The 18,451-nt window shown below is 36.4% G+C and overlaps 1 protein-coding gene across 1 annotated transcript in view; it reads left to right on the top strand.

Annotated features, from left to right (window-relative positions):
- The window catches only part of LOC142167358 (UPF0481 protein At3g47200-like), a 36,224-nt gene that overhangs the window by 12,743 nt on the left and 5,030 nt on the right, over positions 1 to 18,451 (top strand). Inside the window, exon 4 of the mRNA XM_075227522.1 lies at positions 6,845 to 7,192. Within this exon, the coding sequence (XP_075083623.1) occupies positions 6,845 to 7,192 (348 nt within the window). The remainder of the gene's footprint in view (positions 1 to 6,844; positions 7,193 to 18,451) is intronic.

The raw sequence follows: 18,451 nt of genomic DNA, 5'->3' as shown, positions 1-18,451 counted from the left end.
TGCACTATAGTAATTATGATTTGGTCAACTCCGTGGAACTGTATAGTTATATAATCTGTTGGTATCCGTATATTCTCCATGTGTTATAGAAATTGAGATGCAAATCAAGTTAGAGATCATGCGTAGGTTATGTGTTGATACTGTAGGGACCCACAGAGGGCGCGTTACATGTTAAATTATCTGCTAAATTGCCACTTTTGTACTCAATCACAGTTTTTACTTGCATATTATATCTCAGTCTCTATTGTCCTTTATTGATACAATATATCATCGCTGTTTGGGCTAATTATCATGATTATTAAGAGCCCGAAAGACTAGAGAGTTTGATGATTGAGTGAGGCCGAGGGCCTGATTGTGTAGATATTTATTGGGATCGGGTTGCATGTCGCATCAAGTTTTATTGATTAATGCCACGATTGGCTTATTATAGCGCTTGGGATGAAGGAGCCCCTCTGGAGTCTGCACACCCACAGTGAGTGCAGGTATCTACTGAGTGCGAGTGTGAGTGCGAGTGTCGAGCGCGAGTGCCGAGCGACTGGGAGAATTGAGAGATTGTGAAGAATGAGTGACTGTGCGGTTGGAGTGAATGGAAGGACTGAGTGACTGTTATTCTGAGAATATGCACTTGATTTCATTACTGTGTACTTCAGGTGGCACATATCATACTGTCATGTAGTTTCTGAGAGATACTATATCCTGTTTCAATTGGACTTGACATGAATTAACTATTTTGTCCTTAAATGTCGAACTTGAAAGCATGCCTATTTTTTCTGTATTATATTTTCTGCAATTGAACTATCTCCATGAAGCTCGTCACTACTTTCAGTCCAATAGTTAGTCTTGTTACTTACTGAGTTGGTTGTACTCACGCTACACCCTGCACTTCGTGTGCAGATACAGGTGTTATCGGACATGGTGGGTGTTGATTATCTGAGCAGCTTGATCATTCGGAGATTTCGGGGTAGCTGCCTCGCGTTCGCAGACCTTGACTTTGCCTCCCTATCTTTCAACTTTATGTATTTAGTTTCAGCTTTTCATAGACGGTATTTTCAGACTTATGTTGTGTAGACGGTAATGCACTTAGTGACACCCTGGTTTTGGGAATTTTCGTATTGACTTTTAATTTCTATCCAGTTTATGAGAGTTTAATTTATCTAAACCTGTATTATTTCATTTTTTATTTAAAAGTGTTGGAAATATTTTGAGGTGTCGGCTTGCCTAGTACTATGTTAGGCGCCATCACGACAGGCTAAGTTTTGGTTCGTAACAGATTATTCATACGATAAGATAATTACTTAAATCCTACTAGTACAGTCAAACCTCTCTATAATATTTTTATTTGTTCAGGATTCTTTTGGATGTTATAGCGAAGTGTTGTTATAAAAAATATATATTATAACATAGTATGAAATTAGTTCCATAAAGAACTTGGCTTTCAGAATTCCTAAATGACTAATTCTATTTTTTATAAATAAAAGCCTTGTAAGTCATGGTTGGTGACACGAATATAATGAAAAAGATGATATTCTTTCTCGTCTCAACTTTGTCTACTATTCTCTTGTTCTTGTTATGATTTCCTTTAATTTTATAATATTTTAATCATTTAATTTGTCATTATTATAAACATTCTTTCAAAATACTTGATCTTTTATTTTAGGTTGACTTGATGCTTGTCTCGTGGTTTGAATATATGATTAAAGGATATTATCATTGACGGAGAATTAATCTATACAAATAGAGTAAAAATATTCATTTTTGGTTATATATGAGCCGTTGAATTTTCTTGCATTGAAGAAAAATTCAAGTATAGTAGTGAAAAAAAAAAGGTTTAAAATTGCTTTAGATCATAGGTTTAAATTCCAACTATGACATCCTAGAATATTTTTGAATCCCTTGTATAAATTTCTAGATGGATAGTATGATCTATTATTTTTCATGTTTACAACTTATCTTAGTTCACCATTTTTTTCTTTACTTTTATTTTTAAAACTTTTTGTGTTGCCAGAACAAAATAAGAGAATCTAATATCATTTTGACTTACTTTCTAATGAATTTATTTTATTTATAAATTATAAATTTAATTTTAAATATGGTATTTTATTTCTACTTTTATTTCCTAGTACTTTAGTTGTAATGACCCGACCGGTCATTTTTAACTTTTAGAATCCCGTTCCCTAAAATAAAACTTTCTGTAGGTGCTTGTAATGATTTATGACTTGCGGGGATGGTTGGTTCGGGATTTGGAAGTGTTTGGGGTGAAACCAGAACACTTGGTTCCTTAAGTTCGCCTTAAAGTGCTAAGTTTGACTTCGATCAACATTTTGAGAAAACGATCCCGGAATAGAATTTTGATGATTCCAACAGCTCCGTAAGGTGATTTTGGACTTAGGAGCGTGTTCGAAATTTTATTTGAAAGTCCGTAGTTAAATTAGGCTTGAAATGGCTAAAAACAAGAATTTAAGTTTGGAAGTTTGACCGATGAGTTGACTTTTTGATACCGGAGTCGGAATCCAGTTCCAAAACTTTTCATAACTCCGTTATGTAATTTATGACTTGTGTGTAAAATTTGAGGTCAATCGGAGTTGATTTGATAGGTTCCGACATTGAATGTAGAAGTTGAAAACTCTTAGTTTCATTAAGCTTGAATTGGGGTATGATTTATGATTTTAGCGTTGTTTGATATGATTTAGAGGTTCGACTAAGTTCGTATGATATTTTAGGACTTGTTGGTATATTTGGTTGAGGTCCCGAGGGTCTCGGGGGAGTTTCGGATGGTTAACGGATCAAAATTTGAGTTAAAAAGCTGTTGTAATTTTTTCTCTTCTGTTGGACATTCTGGGCTGTGATCGAGCCCAGATATCGAGCCGGATATCGAGCCCAGGTATCGAGCCCAGGGTTAACGAGGTACATGCTCGAGCTAGTGTATCGAAGCCATGATCGAAGGTCCAACTCGAGGGCCATGATCGAAGGTCCAGCTCGAGGGCCATGATCGAAGGCAAGGCTCGAGGGACAGGATCGAGACCCATGATCGAGGGTCACAATCGAAGGATCAAGCTCGATGCCATGATTGAGGCTATGATTGAAGGCCCAACCTCGATACCCTGATCGAAGCCATGACCGAGGTCCAGGCTCGAGCCTGTGATCGAAGCCGTGATCGAAGGCAAGGCTCGAGGGCATGATCGAAGGTATGGCTCGAGGGCTAGGATCGAGACCCAAGCTCGATGCCCTGATCGAAGGCACAGCCTCGATGCCCTGATCGAAGGCACATGTTCGATGCCGCGATCGAGGCCCAGTTTGAGGACTAGTTCCGAAGGCTGCTGGGCAGTTTTATAAAAAGAGGGCATTCGTCTCATTTGCCATTTTTGACGAACTTGAGCTTGAGCAGAGACGACTTTTGGCAGATTTTTAAGGAAAAATATTGGGGTAAGTGATTCTAACTCGGATTTGGTTTACATATACAAGTATATCATTATTTTCACCATATATTAGTGTTTTGAGATTGAAATTTGAAAACAAAATTAGAAATCTCATAGAAACAAAATTTTGAGATTTCGGTATCGATTCAGTGTCGGATTTGAGTGAATCTGGTATGGTTGGACTCGTAGTTGAATGGATTTGTCCGATTTCATAACTTTTGATGAATTTCGAGATGTGGGCCCCGCGGGGCAAATTTTTAATTAATTTTTGGATTTTTATTAAAAATGTAGTATTTTCTTATAGAATTTATTTTCTATAATTTTTAGTGATTGTATAGAATTATTTTGGCTAGATTCGAGCCAGACAGAGTTGGATAATCGTGGAAAAGGCAAAATTTTGGATTAAATTGGAGCAAGACGAGGTAAGTCTCTTGTCTAATCTTGTGAGGGGGAAATTACCTCATAGGTGATTAAAAATAAATAATTGTTGCTAATTGTGGGGGCTACGTACGTACGAGGTGACGAGAGTCCGTACGTAGCTACTATTAATGCTAAAGTTCGGGTAGTTTAGGACTCAAAGCATGTATTACTTGTGTAAATTGTATTCTTTGATCAATTAATATTAATTGATATATATGAATATATTGTGAATTGTTTGATAAAGATATTAAAGGATGGAAATCTCATAGGCTTGATTTTCTATTTAAATCAATTAATTGTCCAAAAAAATTATTGTCCTCCCAAATTTATCTTATAATAAACATACTGTCCTTCCGGAGGCACATAAAAAAATGTCCTCCTTTCTTGTGGAGCGGGCCGAACACCTCGGCAAGATAGATGCATCTATGGATCGCGCCGCACGTCCCTCGGCAGTGTACACGACACTCTGGATCGGGCCGTACGTCCTCGGCAGAAATCGTGCTTAATAATAATAATTATACGATATTTTAATAATTTATTTCAGCTTGTGAAGCTAAGTAATAAATTAGAAAATCCTTGGAATTTAATGAATTATTATTCTTGCTTGTTTAGGAATTAATTGTTACTCATGTAAATGAGATTTAATTGATAAATTAGAATTTATTTGAATTGAAGGAATTTAATTAATATATTGAGAATTGTTACATTTGAAGGAATTTGATTATTTTTGCTGATTAAATAAATTAATTATAAATTCTGTAAATCATGCTGATTTGAATATCCTAAATTTATTCAATTATTATTGACCCATAGTGAGTGTCAAAGTCGGCCATCTCGTCTCTACCACTTCGAGATTAGGCTTGATACTTACTGGGTATACGTTGTTTACGTACTCATACTACACCTGCTGCACTTTTTGTGCAGGATCTGAGACAGGTAGTAGTGGAGGACCTATCATCACATACCCACGTCATCCCGAGGCATAGTGGTGAGCTGCCTTTCTGAGCCGTTCTGCAGCTACAAGTGTCTCTTCTTATATTTATATTCTGTCTATTTCATTTTAGACAGTATTTGGAGTTTTGTATAATCTACTAGATGCTCATGTACTTGTGACACCGGGTCTTGACACACACATTGGTAGAAGTTGATATTTTTATTATTTTCTTGGAATAAAAGTTTAACCAATGTACGATTGACTTATTAGTTAGTTTGCCTAGCTGTAGTGTTGGGCGTCATCACGACCTATAGGTGAAATTTGGATCGTGACATTAGTCGACTTTAGAAGAAAATGCAAATCTAATGCTACAAATGAACTTAACAAAAAAATTGTGCTATCTAAATATGATGATTTCTTTTGGATTAAAAATCCTTGCATTACGACAAATATGAGAGTACGTATGTTGTGTACATGTATCGCACAACCTCGCAACGCATGTTTCCCTTGCCATGTATTTTAAACTATAAGCCTTGTACAGAGAAGCGGACCCAGAATTTGAAGAACGAGTGTGTTTGGATTCAACCAAAGTCTGCTTTGTAAATATGGTGTCACTACTAATATATCACTATTTTCTAAAGACATATATATATATATATACATGAAATTTCATCACACTTTACGTGTACCGGTGACCCCTCTCGATATAGCATAGGCCGGCCTCTGCTTTTACCTATGCTTTACTCAAGGATAATATATTCAAAGTTTAAAATTCTTCCTTAATTTATGAACTATTACTCAAAAGTGACTGTCACTGACTCATACACATGAACATTGTAGCTGGCTAGCTGCGCAGTGGAGAGTCAGAAGCTTAAATTTGTACAGTCTACAATTTGTACATATGCATGGTTTTTTAGGTTAGCTTCCAGAGCAAGCCTAAGATTAATAAACACATAATTAAGGTTAATTACTACTAAATCATTCCTTATACTCCCTTGTATTTCCATATTTCTTAAGGAGTACTTTCTTTTTCGTAATAAGAATATAAGCAGATTAATTAAAATGTAAGCACAAATTCTAAGATATGGATATATCATGGCTTATATGTTCTCAATTGATATTAAAAGTGTAGTTTCCTGATCCTTTCTCTTTTCCAATCATCGAACAAACTTAATTCTTTCAATCTATGAATTAACTTAATTCTTTCAATCTATGAATTAAATTATTAACCAACTCTATCTCTCTTTTTATTAGCTAGTTGAATTACAGTCTCAAGAAAGTTATCCAAAATCAGGAATGGTAAAAAATACTGAGATTGTTCCCCTGATCAAAATCCTCTAATAGAAGCTACAAAAGATGAGATATATCTCTTTCTATTCATATATTTGTCACTCACAAAACAAATACTACTTAAATTGATGACAAAATATTAGTTTCATGTGCATATAATAATAACTGTGATTATTTTGTTCTTTAATTTATTATGTCGGGATAAATGATAAAAAAAACTTTAAAAAGCAAGAAAAGATATGACATGTTTTTGTTCCGGCATCTTTTCTTTCAGTGTGTTTTTATCAATTAGGAGTAATGTTTTATTTAATTAAAGTTACTTTTTTTAAATAAATAAAAAAGTACTCCCTCTCTTCCAAAAAGGAAGATACTTTTTGGATTTTAAGGGTCAAAAAACTTCTTAACTTTGACCATGAATTCAGACATGAAATCTTTAAATTTTTTTAAATAAAATTTATATATTCCAAAACTACATAACAATTACTATAAGTTATAATAATTATCAATTAAAAATATTTAAAAGGTATGTGAAAGAAGTCGTGGTTATAGAACCACTCGTTTCTGATTCTTTTGATAAATTGGCTAACTAGTTTTTCTACTCACTGCTTAATATTTAGCGAGTACTTAAGTTGATTAAACTTGTTTTGGGGAAAATTTTCACTCTTTATCGGGGAAAAAAGGAGCAACTTCAGTCCTTTGATTTTTGTTTTGTATGGTCGTTATTTAGTAGTAACAATTTATGTGAAAAAGAAGAAAAATTATGACTTTTTCCCACTAATTACAGATAGAAGAAGGGAGGAAAGTGGACCATTTAATCGAGATTAAGGAAACAAGTGGTCAAAATCAATTGGTGTTGCAAACAAAAAAGTCTGCAAATCAAATCTTTGATGAAAGATTTAAGGATTTGGACAATACATTTATCAAATCCACTACCATACTCAAAGTAAATATGGGGCTACGAAAATCAAATCCAGAAGCCTATACACCAACGTTGATCTGCATTGGTCCTTACCATAAAAAGAATCCTGAACTTAACTCCATGGAAAAGTACAAACTATTGTACCTACGACGGTTTCTCCAACGGAAAGTGGGGATTAATGTGGAAATGTCACTATCCGAAATTTCCATATTCGTACCGTGATAGCGCCTAACATTTCACTTGCTAAGCAAGCCAATGTTAGAATAATATTAACCAATTTTTTTTAAAATAATTTTTAAATTATTAATAATCAAAGAAACAAATGCGGAAGCAAATTTTGAAATATATTGAATAATCCATAAAAATAACAGTGTCTAAATACCATCCCAGAATTGGTGTCACAAGTGCACGAGCTTCTAGAATAATACAAATAAAGATCTGAATAAAATGAAGCTGTCTGGAAATAAACACACAGCTAAAGTAAAATAGACGGGGACTTCAGAACTGCGGACACCATGCAGTTATACCTCAAGTCTCCTCCGAATAGCTGAAATCCGAGCAAGTTTATGGCACGCCGCTGGGACCAACTCTGAAATCTGCACAAGAAGTGCAGAGCGTAGTATCAGTACAACCGACCCCATGTACTGGTAAGTGCTGAGCCTAACCTCGACGAAATAGTGACGAGGCTAAGGCGGGTCACTTACATTTCCTGTACGCAATATTAGTATCAACAACAATAATAGAAATAAATCGGGTAACTCGTTTATAATAATTGAAGCAAACTCAGCAGTCATAACCAATTATCATTTCCATCAATTCTGTTGCAGCGTGCAACCCGCTCTCACAATATATTCACATTCAATTCTATTGCAGCGTACAACCCGCTCTCACAATATATTCACATTCAGTTCTGTTGCAACATGCAACCCGCTCTCACAATATATTCACATTTTAATCAAGTATGTTGCGTCGTGCAACCCGATCCCCTAATATATATATATATATGTATGTCGACTTTTAAATAAGTCTGTTGTGGTGTGCAACCCGATCCTCCAATATGGACTTTTAATAAGTCTGTTGCGGCGTGCAACCCGATCCTCCAATATGGACTTTTAATAAGTCTGTTGCGGCGTGCAACCCGATCCTCCAATATATTCATTATAATTAATTATGTTGCGGCGTGCAACCCGATACTCCAATATATTCATTATAATCTCAATTCTGTTGCGGCGTGCAACCCGATCCTCCAATATATTCATTTACCAATTCTTATAGAAGAATTTCTCCAATAAATGCAATAATTAATAAAAATTATAAGACAACAAGCATACAATAATTATGATTTAATTACGAAACAAACAAAGGCAAATAGCAAATTATTATAGAAATCAGAGAGAAAATATGCAGTTTAATATTTAATATGCTAAATGTCAAATAATAATTAAGGCACATAATTCAAATAGCATATAACGATTAATGCAGGAATTCAAGAATTAATATTTGGCAAAGAATAGGAGAGAAATAATTATTATAACAATTAATACATAATTTAAAATAATTTATGGTTTTTCAAGTAAATACGCAAACAATTAATTTGATGACGTATAGACAATCGTCATCTCACTTATACATCGTTCACATGCATTTCACATAATAAATAATTTAAGAGTTCTATTCCCTCAAGTCATGGTTAACCACGATACTTATCTCGCTTTGTAAATTCCAATCAATTACTCAACCACAACTTTTCCTTTTAAATTTTTCTCCAAAAGCTTCAAATCTATTCACAAACAATTCGATATACTCAATACGAATCATAGGAATTAATTTCATATGAATTTATAAATTTTCTGGATAAAAATTCAAAATTCATTAAAATATTCGGCAGTGCGACCCACGTTTCAAATCCCGGAAAAACTTACGAAATGCGAACACCCATTCCGAGATAAGTCCAACCATACAGAAATTATCCAATTCCGATGTCAAATGGACCTTCAAATCTTAAATTTTTATTTTTAGAAGATTTTAGAAAAATCTGATTTTTCTTCCATAAATTCACGGATTCATGATATAAACGAGTATGGAATCATGAAATATAATCAATATAGGATAAGGAACACTTACCCCAATATTTTCCCGTGAAAATCGCCTAAAAATCGTCTTGCCCGAGCTCAAAAATGGGAAGGAGTTGAAAATGGGTCGAAACCCCATTTCCAGAACTTAAGTTCTGTTTTACTCTCGCGAACGCGAAGCACAACTTTGTGTTGTCCAATTTTTACTCTTCGCGAACACGAGGGTTGCCTCGCGAACGCGATGCTTGCCTGGCTTGGCCTTTGCGAACGCGAGATGCCCTTCGCGAACGCGAAGACTAATTTTCTTGGCCAATCTCTTTCCCTTCGCGAACGCGAGGTTTCTATCGCGAAGGCGAACCTTTGAACCTCAAGCCTTCGCGAACGCGAAGAAGAATACACCAGAAGCCTGAAGTCTGCAGAAAACCAGATTTTCTAAGTCCAATATCATCTTGTAGCCCATCCGAAACTCACCCGAGCCCTCGGGGCTCTAAATCAAACATGCACCCAACTCCTAAAACATCATACGAACTTGCTCGCGCGATCAAATCGCCAAACTAACACCTAGAACAACGAATCGGACTCCAAATCAAAGGAAATTTTCAAGAAAACTTTAAAACCTTTACTTTTACAACCGGACGTCCGAATCACGTCAAATTAACTATGTTTCTTACCACATTCGGCAGACAAGTCATAAATATTATAGTGGACTTATACCGGGCTTCAAAATCAAAATACAGACCCGAGGTCAATAAATCCAACATCAGTAATTTCTTAGAAATCATTAAGCTTTCAAGCTTTTAAATTTTCATCAAAATTTCATATCTCGAGCTAAGGACCTCGAAATTCGATTTCAGGCATACGCCCAGGTCCCAAATCACGATACAAACCTACCAAAATTGTCAAAATACTGATCCAAGTCTGTTTGCTCAAAATGTTGACCAAAGTCAACTTAGTTGAGTTTTAAAGCTCTATTTCCCATTTTAATCCATTTTTCACATAAAACTTTCCGAAAAATTGTACGGACTGTGCACGCAAGTCGAGGAATAATAAATGGTGCTTTTCGAGGTCTTAGAACACAGAATTACTTATTAAATTTAAAGATGATATTTTTGGTCATCACATTCTCCACCTCTAAAACAAACGTTCGTCCTCAAACGGAGTTAGGAAAAAAGTACCTGAACTGGAGAAAAGGTGTGGATATTTACTCCGCATGTCCGACTCGGACTCCCAGGTAGATGCCTCTACCGGATGACCTCTCCATTGCACCTAGGGGTGGGGCATAAAATCCGAAAAACTGAATGCCGAACCGGACCGAATTAATTCGGTATTTCGGTTTCGGTATTTCGGTATAATTTGGTATTATATTTTCGGTATTTTGGTATAACGGTTCGGTCCTCAGTATTAGGATCTTGAAATTTCGGTATACCGAAATACCGAATTTTAAAGAATTTTATGTTGGACCTATACTGCCTAGCCCAACCCAATATATTGTATCTCTAATTCTCTACACTGTCCTAGTGCCCAGCCCAACCCAATAAGGCCCAACTCTTACCCTCTTTAGTCTTTCCCTAGCCAAAGAGGCAAAGAGCTGTAACTGTGAGAGAGAACTCAGAAAAGTGAGAATCTCGACGCGATAAAGACGAGTCAGACGACGTCATGGCGACTTCACGACCTCGGCGCCAACGATCTTTAGTGTGACTTCTGGTTTCCTTATTCTTTACCTTCATTCTTCAATCTTCAACTCTTCAAAAGGTTCATAACTTTTCATTCTTCAATCTTCAGTTTTTTATAATAATTTATGGTAGATTAATTGGTAGTTCTTGGAATAAGGAAAACTCTTTGTTTTGCCACTTGTTTTTTTTTTTAATGGCTAATCTCTTCATAAACAAGTTCTGAAAAATTCTAATTTGAACCTAAAGATTCCAGTGACATGTAAAGAGTGGGATTAGTTTTTTAGTAAAGTTATTAAACTACAAGATTTGAATGAGTGAAAACTAGGGGTGAGCAAGCAAAAAGAATTGATGTGATTATCTTTCACTAGGTGGCATGCAAAGAGGCATTTTCTTGTTAGGTGGCGTACTTTATTTTGATTATCTTCATTTGATATAATAATAAAATCAGCTAACAAATTCTATATTTGTAAAAGAAAAAAGAAAACTGAACGTCGACATTAATTGTCTTATAGAAGGTTACTAACTTTGACATGAAGACTCTCTTCCAGATTCCACTCTTTGCATAATATTATTTTTTTTTTTGCTCTCAATTACTAGTATTTCTAGTGAAAAATAATCACATAAATATATCTCTAGTGAGATTACAAAATTATGTTAGGGAAACAGTAGCCCAGAAACTCGTAGATATCCTTGTCAAATACTTGTCAACCTCCATTTTAGACTTTGATTATCTAAACTCAACTCTAGTCTTAATTTGTGTTTATATTTGTTTTTATTTTGTATAGATGGCGGATGAAAGTAGAGTAAGTGATGCCGGTTCAACTGAAAGTTTACCTATTACTGAAGATAGCAACATCAACACAATAGATACTCAAGATTCTAAGAAAAGAAAAGCCATGCAACCTCGATCCGAAGTTTGGCAATATTTTGATAAATTTGAGGTAAATGGGGTCGGTAAAGCAAAGTGTAGATATTGTAAGCAAGCTTATGCTGCTAATATGTCTAGGAATGGAACAACAGGATTGAAAAATCATTTGGCTAGATGCAAAGAATATCCACCTTACATTGATAAAGATAATAGTCAAACAAAGATAAATTTTCAATCTTGCCAAAATGATGGAGGATCGCTTTGAAAATTTGATCAAGAAGTGGTTAGGAGGGCCTTAATTGAGATGATAGTTATTGATGAACTACCATTTAGCTTTGTAGAAAAGGAAGGCTTTATGAAATTTATGAGAGAATAAATCAACCATTATTTCGTCTTCCTTCTTGTAAAACAATAACAAGGGATTGTTATGAAGTTTACGGTGAATTGAAGCAAAATCTAAGGTCTTTTAGAGAAACACAACCAAAAATTTGCCTCACAACAGACACATGGACTTCATTGCAAAGAATAAATTATATGTGTTTGACAGCCCACTTCATTGATAGGGATTGAAAGTTGGATAAAAGAATACTAAATTTTTGCCCTATCACTAGTCATAAGGGTGAAGAGATGGCTAAAGCTATTTCTAATTGTTTGCTTGAATGGAAATTAGACAAGGTATTCACTATTACCGTGGACAATGTTTCTTCAAATGATGTCACAGTCAAAGAATTGTCTAAAAAATTAGATATGTGGAAAACTAATATGATGAGTGGTAAACATCTTCATGTGAGATGCATGGCTCATATACTAAATCTAATTGTGCAAGATGGTTTGAAAGAAATTGATGCTTCTGTCACACGTCTTAGAAATATTGTGAGGTATGTGAGATCTTCGCCTGCAAGGACCTTAAAGTTTAAACAGTGTTGTGCATATGTAAAGGTAGAATGTACCAAAACATTATGTTTGGATGTTCCTACTAGGTGGAATTCCACCTATTTTATGTTGGATACGGCACAAAACTTTGAAAAGGCCTTTGACAAGTTTCATCTTTTTTATGATGAATTTTCTGCTTATCTATGTTCTCATCTTTGTGAAGATGGTAGTAGTGCAGGTCCTCTTAAATCTGATGATTGGGTGAATGTGAGGAATGTGATAGCGTTTCTTGCAAGATTTCACGAGCTCACCAAAAAAATTTCAGGTTCACGTTATGTCACTTGTAATTCTCATTTTGAGAATGTATCTGAATTTTATTGTCATTTGAAAATGTGTTTAATTAGTGAGGATGAACATTTGAGAAAAATGGTTGAGCGGATGCAAGAAAAGTTCAAGAAGTATTTGGGTGAGCCTGAAAAGATGAATAAAATAATTTTTATTGCTTCCGTCTTGGATTCACGTAACAAATTTGAATATGTTAGCCTTGCACTTGAAGAACTTTTTGGGGAGGAAAAAGAGAAGAAAATAAATGCTGAGGTGTATGCTTATATGAATTCTTTGTTTGAAGAGTATCTAAAAAAGTATTCGACTGGATCTTGTCCTCAATCTCCATCTAGTTCTACTTCATCTAATAACACATCTAATACATCTAGTGGGAGTGTTTTAACTGCATCATTAATAAGGACGAAGTTTCACTTGAAGAAACAAAAGGAAGACAATGGAAATGGGGGTGCTAAATCGGAGTTGGATAAATACATTAGTGAAGAACAAGAGACTTTTAAGTGAAGAATTTGATATTTTAAGTTGGTGAAAAACAAATGCTCCTAGATTTCCTATTCTTTCAGAGTTGGCTCGTGATGTGTTGGCCATTCCAATTTCTAGTGTGGCGTCGGAATGTGCGTTTAGCACCGGTGGCCGTATTCTTGATTCATTTAGGAGTTCATTGACTCCTAAATACATGCAAGCTCTATTTTGTATTCAAGATTGGCTTAGAGAAGAGAAGAACCCTATTAGTATTGAAGAAGACTGGGAGTATCTTGAGGAACTCGAGTTTGGTAAGCTTTAATATTTTGTGTGTATTTAGTTCAAAATAATATATCATACTTGTTTATTTATATGACATATTTGGTCGAATTATCTTTAGATATGAAAAATAATGAAAGCACTACTAGTATTATTTGATGTATAGTTGTAACTTGCAACTTTAGTGGTAAGTTTAATATTCTATTTGTTTAGTGATATACTTTTGTAATTTTGTTTTATTATCATCAAAAAAATAATATTCTAACTTATGATTTATCTTTTTGTTTAGGTTTAAGTGCAATCATGACCCGTGCTCCTAATGTTCATCCAAAGAGGGATGGCACATATTGTTTAAGGAAGCATATTAGGCGTTATCTTGAGCGTCTTCCTGAAATCCGTATTTAAGAATTAAGACTAAGTTGATTTGAGACTATTAGTGTAAACTTGAATAGAGGAATGCCCTCTATGTTTTTGTTGTACTGTGTTTAATTCTGTTGGTTGCTGCTACGCGTTAGTAGTTATTACTATCTTAGCTTGCTGTGATATTTATTTACTTCTTTTCTCTTTCAAGTACTTGTTAGGAATGTGATAATCAGGTGTGTACTTGCTGTGAATATAATAATCATGTGCTCTTACACACCTTTTGTTATTTAGTATTTCTGGCTTGCTTATTTTATTATTTAGTGTTGCTGCCTTTTATTAGGCAGAATGGCAGTTGGCAGATTATTTAGTGTTGTGGTGCTGCCTTACTTACACACCTTTTGTTAGGTAGAATGGCGGATTTGATTATTTAGTGTTGTTGCCTTTTGCTTAATGCTTAGGCTCTTAGCACTTGGTAGTACGACACATGAATATGTATTAAACCGAAACTGTACCGAACCAAAATAAAAAAAACTGAACCGTACCGAAATACTTTGGTACGGTATTTGGTATACACAGTTGATAAACTGAATACCGAAATACCGAACCGAAATACCGAATGCCCACCCCTAATTGCACCTGAACTGAAGGATAACTCTTAAACCGGCGAACTTGCCGGGTTAGAATTGCCACCGGCTCTTCCTCGTAAGTCAAATCTTTGTCCAACTGGACAGAGCTGAAATCTAACACATGGGATGGATCACCATGATATTTTCGGAGCAGACACATGGAACACCGGATAAACCGCTGATAAACTAGGTGGTAATGCAAGCATGTAGGCTACTTCACCCACCCTTTCAAGAATTTCAAAGGGTCCGATATACCTAGGGCTCAACTTGCCCTTCTTTCTGAACCTCATTACACCTTTCATAAGTGAAACCCGAAGCAATTTTCTTTCTCCAACCATGAATGCAATATCACGAACCTTACGGTTGGCATAACTCTTTTGCCTAGACTGAGCTGTGCGAAGTCGATCCTGAATAATCTTGACCTTATCCAAGTCATCCTGTACCAAATCGGTACCCAACAACCGAGCCTCTCCCGGTTCAAACTAACTAACTAGCGATCGGCATCACCTTCCGTATAATGCCTTATATAGAGCCATCTGAATGCTCGACCAGTAGCTATTATTATAAGCAAACTCCGCAAGTGACAAGAAATGATCCCAAGAACCTCCAAAGTCTATAACACAAGCGCGGAGCATATCTTCCAATATCTGAATAGTGCACTCTGACTGTCTGTCTGTCTGTGGATGAAATGATATACTCAACTCCACCCGCGTGCCTAACTCACATTGTACAACCCTCCAAAAATGTTAGGTAAACTGCGTACCTCTATCTAAAATAATAGACACGAGCACCCCGTGAAGGCGGACAATCTCACGAATGTAAATTTTAACTAACCTCTCTGAAGAATAGGTAACTGCCACTGGAATGAAATATGCTGATTTGGTCAACCTGTCCACAATGACCCAAGCTGCGTCAAATTTTCTCTGAGTCCGTGGGAGCCCACCAACAAAATCCATAGTGATACGCTCCCACTTCCACTCAGGAATTTCTAACTTATGAAGCAAACCACCAGGTCTCTGATGCTCGTACTTAACTTGCTGACAATTCAGATACCGAGCTACATATGCAACTATATCCTTTTTCATTCTCCTCCACCAATAATGTTGCCGCAAATCTTGATACATTTTGGCGATACCTGGATGAATTGAATACTTGAAACTGTGTGTTTTTTCAAGAATTAATTCACGAATCCCATCCACATTAGGTAGACAAATACGACCCTATATTCGCAGAACTCCATCTTCCCCCACAGCAACCTGTTTGGCATCACCGTGTCACACCGTGTCCTTATCATCATACTGCCTCTCTCTGATGCGCTCATATAAGGAAGACCGAGCGACTGTGCAAGCTATAACCCGACTGGATTCTGAAACATCTAACCTCACGAACTGATTAGCCAAAGTCTGAACATCTGCAGCTAATGGCCTTTCACCAACCGGAATATACGCAAGACTGCCTATACTCACAGCCTTTTTACTCAAAGCATAGACTACCACATTGGCCTTTCCAAGGTGATACAAAATGGTGATATCATAGTCTTTCAACAACTCCAACTATTTTCTCTGCCTCAAATTAAGATCTTTTTGTTTGAACGGGTACTAAAGGCTACGATGATCAGTAAATACCTCCACGAGACACCGTAAAGGTAATGCCTCCAAATCTTCATCGCATGAACAATGGCTGCCAGTTCTAAGTCATGAACATGATAATTCTCCTCGTGATCTTTCAACTGTCGTGACGCATATGCAATCACCCTTCCATCTTGCATTAATACTGCACCAAGCCCAATGTGAGAGGCGTCACAATATACCGTATACGATCTTGAACCTCTGGGTAATACCAACACTAGCGTTGTAGTCAAAGTGGTCTTGAGCTTCTGAAAGCCCAACTCACACTCGTCTGACCATCTAAATGGGGCACCCTTCTGGGTCAATCTGGTTTTAATAGTTGTTCATAATCAAATACAAAATCGTCAATTAACTTCATGTTAACAAAAATCTCATTTCAAACCTTCACAATACTAATAACGAGATGCGAGGCATAAAGACCTTATAATTATTTACCCGAATTAACGAATTACATTTAATGCCACCTGGGCGGGCACCTACCTCGTAGTTTACAACTCAATATTACAACACGAATTTGGCAAGTATGCACAGAGAATTTCATACAAATATTTTAAAATAAGCCTAGCAGGCATGACTTCCTATTAGTACTATAGTACAAATTTAATTTCACATGGGAGGATTTAAACACAAGAATTTTTATCACAAGGATCTCGTCCTTATATAACTTCCACCGCAGCTCGTAGCCTGGTTTAAAAATATCATTTTATATTAAAATGCGAGGATCTCGTCCTCAGTTTTGAATCACAAGTAATATGCACATCGTGCCAATCGAAAATTTTTATTTTCTCCTTTAATAATTTCGGTTACACAAAATCACAACACATACTGAACCCCACACCGGTAAGGCATATAATTCATAATTTATAATTAATTATCCGGAAATTACATCAAAACTTATTGATATGAGTAATAGAAAGCCACCTTTAGCCTTACAGCTCTTATTAGTGACCAACATGGAATGATAGGTGTAGTTATCTCCATAGAATCTCCCAACATGAGTAAACACATAAGTAGATTATAGAATTACGAAGCTCACTCATAAATGGAGCACAATAGGAGGACTCGTCTCGATACTCAGAACCAAATCAAGTTAAGAAAATTATTCCTTTATATTAAATCGAGGTCGCGCCTGTAACGATACCATCTGATGTATCGACCTCCGCCATACCATAAAATAAGTGTATCAACGGCTGGGCCTCCACCTCTAGGACGCCTTCTACCCGCCTGTCCTCCACTCTTAACTGATCGTGTGGGTGGTGTAGTAACTGCAATGGGGCACGTAGCCTGAGAGATTTGATGAAATATGTCTCTCCCAAGTCTGGGACAATTTTCTCATGATGTGCCTAGTATCACCGCATTCATAACAACCCATTTGCGAGTTTGGCTGCTCATACTGAGTCTGTGCCAGATAACTGGAATAACCATTGTAGGACACTTATGTCAGCAGTGCATTAAAAGAACTTACTGGAGGACCTCGATTAATCCGATGTGCGAACTGGGCTAGCCGACTGCCCGAGCCCCCGCGATAATGATTTATACTCGCAGAGTAGAATCCACTGAATCCCCCAGAACCTCGAGACGTCTTGGTCTCCTTAGTTTTCTTTTTCCTCACCCCGAACACGTTCTAATATCTTGGCAATTTATACCGCTAGTAGAAATGAAGTATCAGCCTGTAGCTCCCGATTCATACAAAATTTTACGATCATAATTGAGTCCTTTAATGATTATGTGGACTCGCTCTCTGGCTGCAGGAAGCAAAGTAGGAATATGACGGGCTAACTTATTGAACCTGATGGCATATTATGACACCGTCATGGTGACCTGACGCAATCGTTCAAACCCTATGCGCCATGCATTACGGAGAGTCCGGAAAACAAACTCTTTCAAAAGTATTTCTGAGAACCAAGCCAAGTGGGCGGTGTTGTATTGGCTCATCTGCCCTCTTCATAGGCTTGCCACATACACCTGTGGAGAATTATCTCTCCCAAGGCCAATTTTTTCTTTTGTTATGCTGACTCAACACTGTTGAGCTGACCTATTTCTTAACATACTCTTTGATTCTTCTTTGGGGTAAACTTTACCCTTATTTATATACAAAGATCACAAAAGTAGAGCTCCATACAGACAATTCTTAGTCCAGAATCTCGTCAACCACTGTACTCCCTCCGAAGCACCCCCAAAATCCGCAACTGTGACGTCCACGCTGAGTAGGCCTTCTGTAAATTTAATGTTGTTTCTCTAACTCCTTTAGTACTGAAGTATAAGATTATTTCGGAGGCGGATATA

Source organism: Nicotiana tabacum, chromosome 12, assembly GCF_000715075.1.
Source record: "Nicotiana tabacum cultivar K326 chromosome 12, ASM71507v2, whole genome shotgun sequence".
Taxonomy (NCBI): Eukaryota; Viridiplantae; Streptophyta; class Magnoliopsida; order Solanales; family Solanaceae; genus Nicotiana; species Nicotiana tabacum.
Note: the sequence above shows the minus strand (reverse complement) of the source record. Positions and strands in the feature narration are given on the sequence as shown.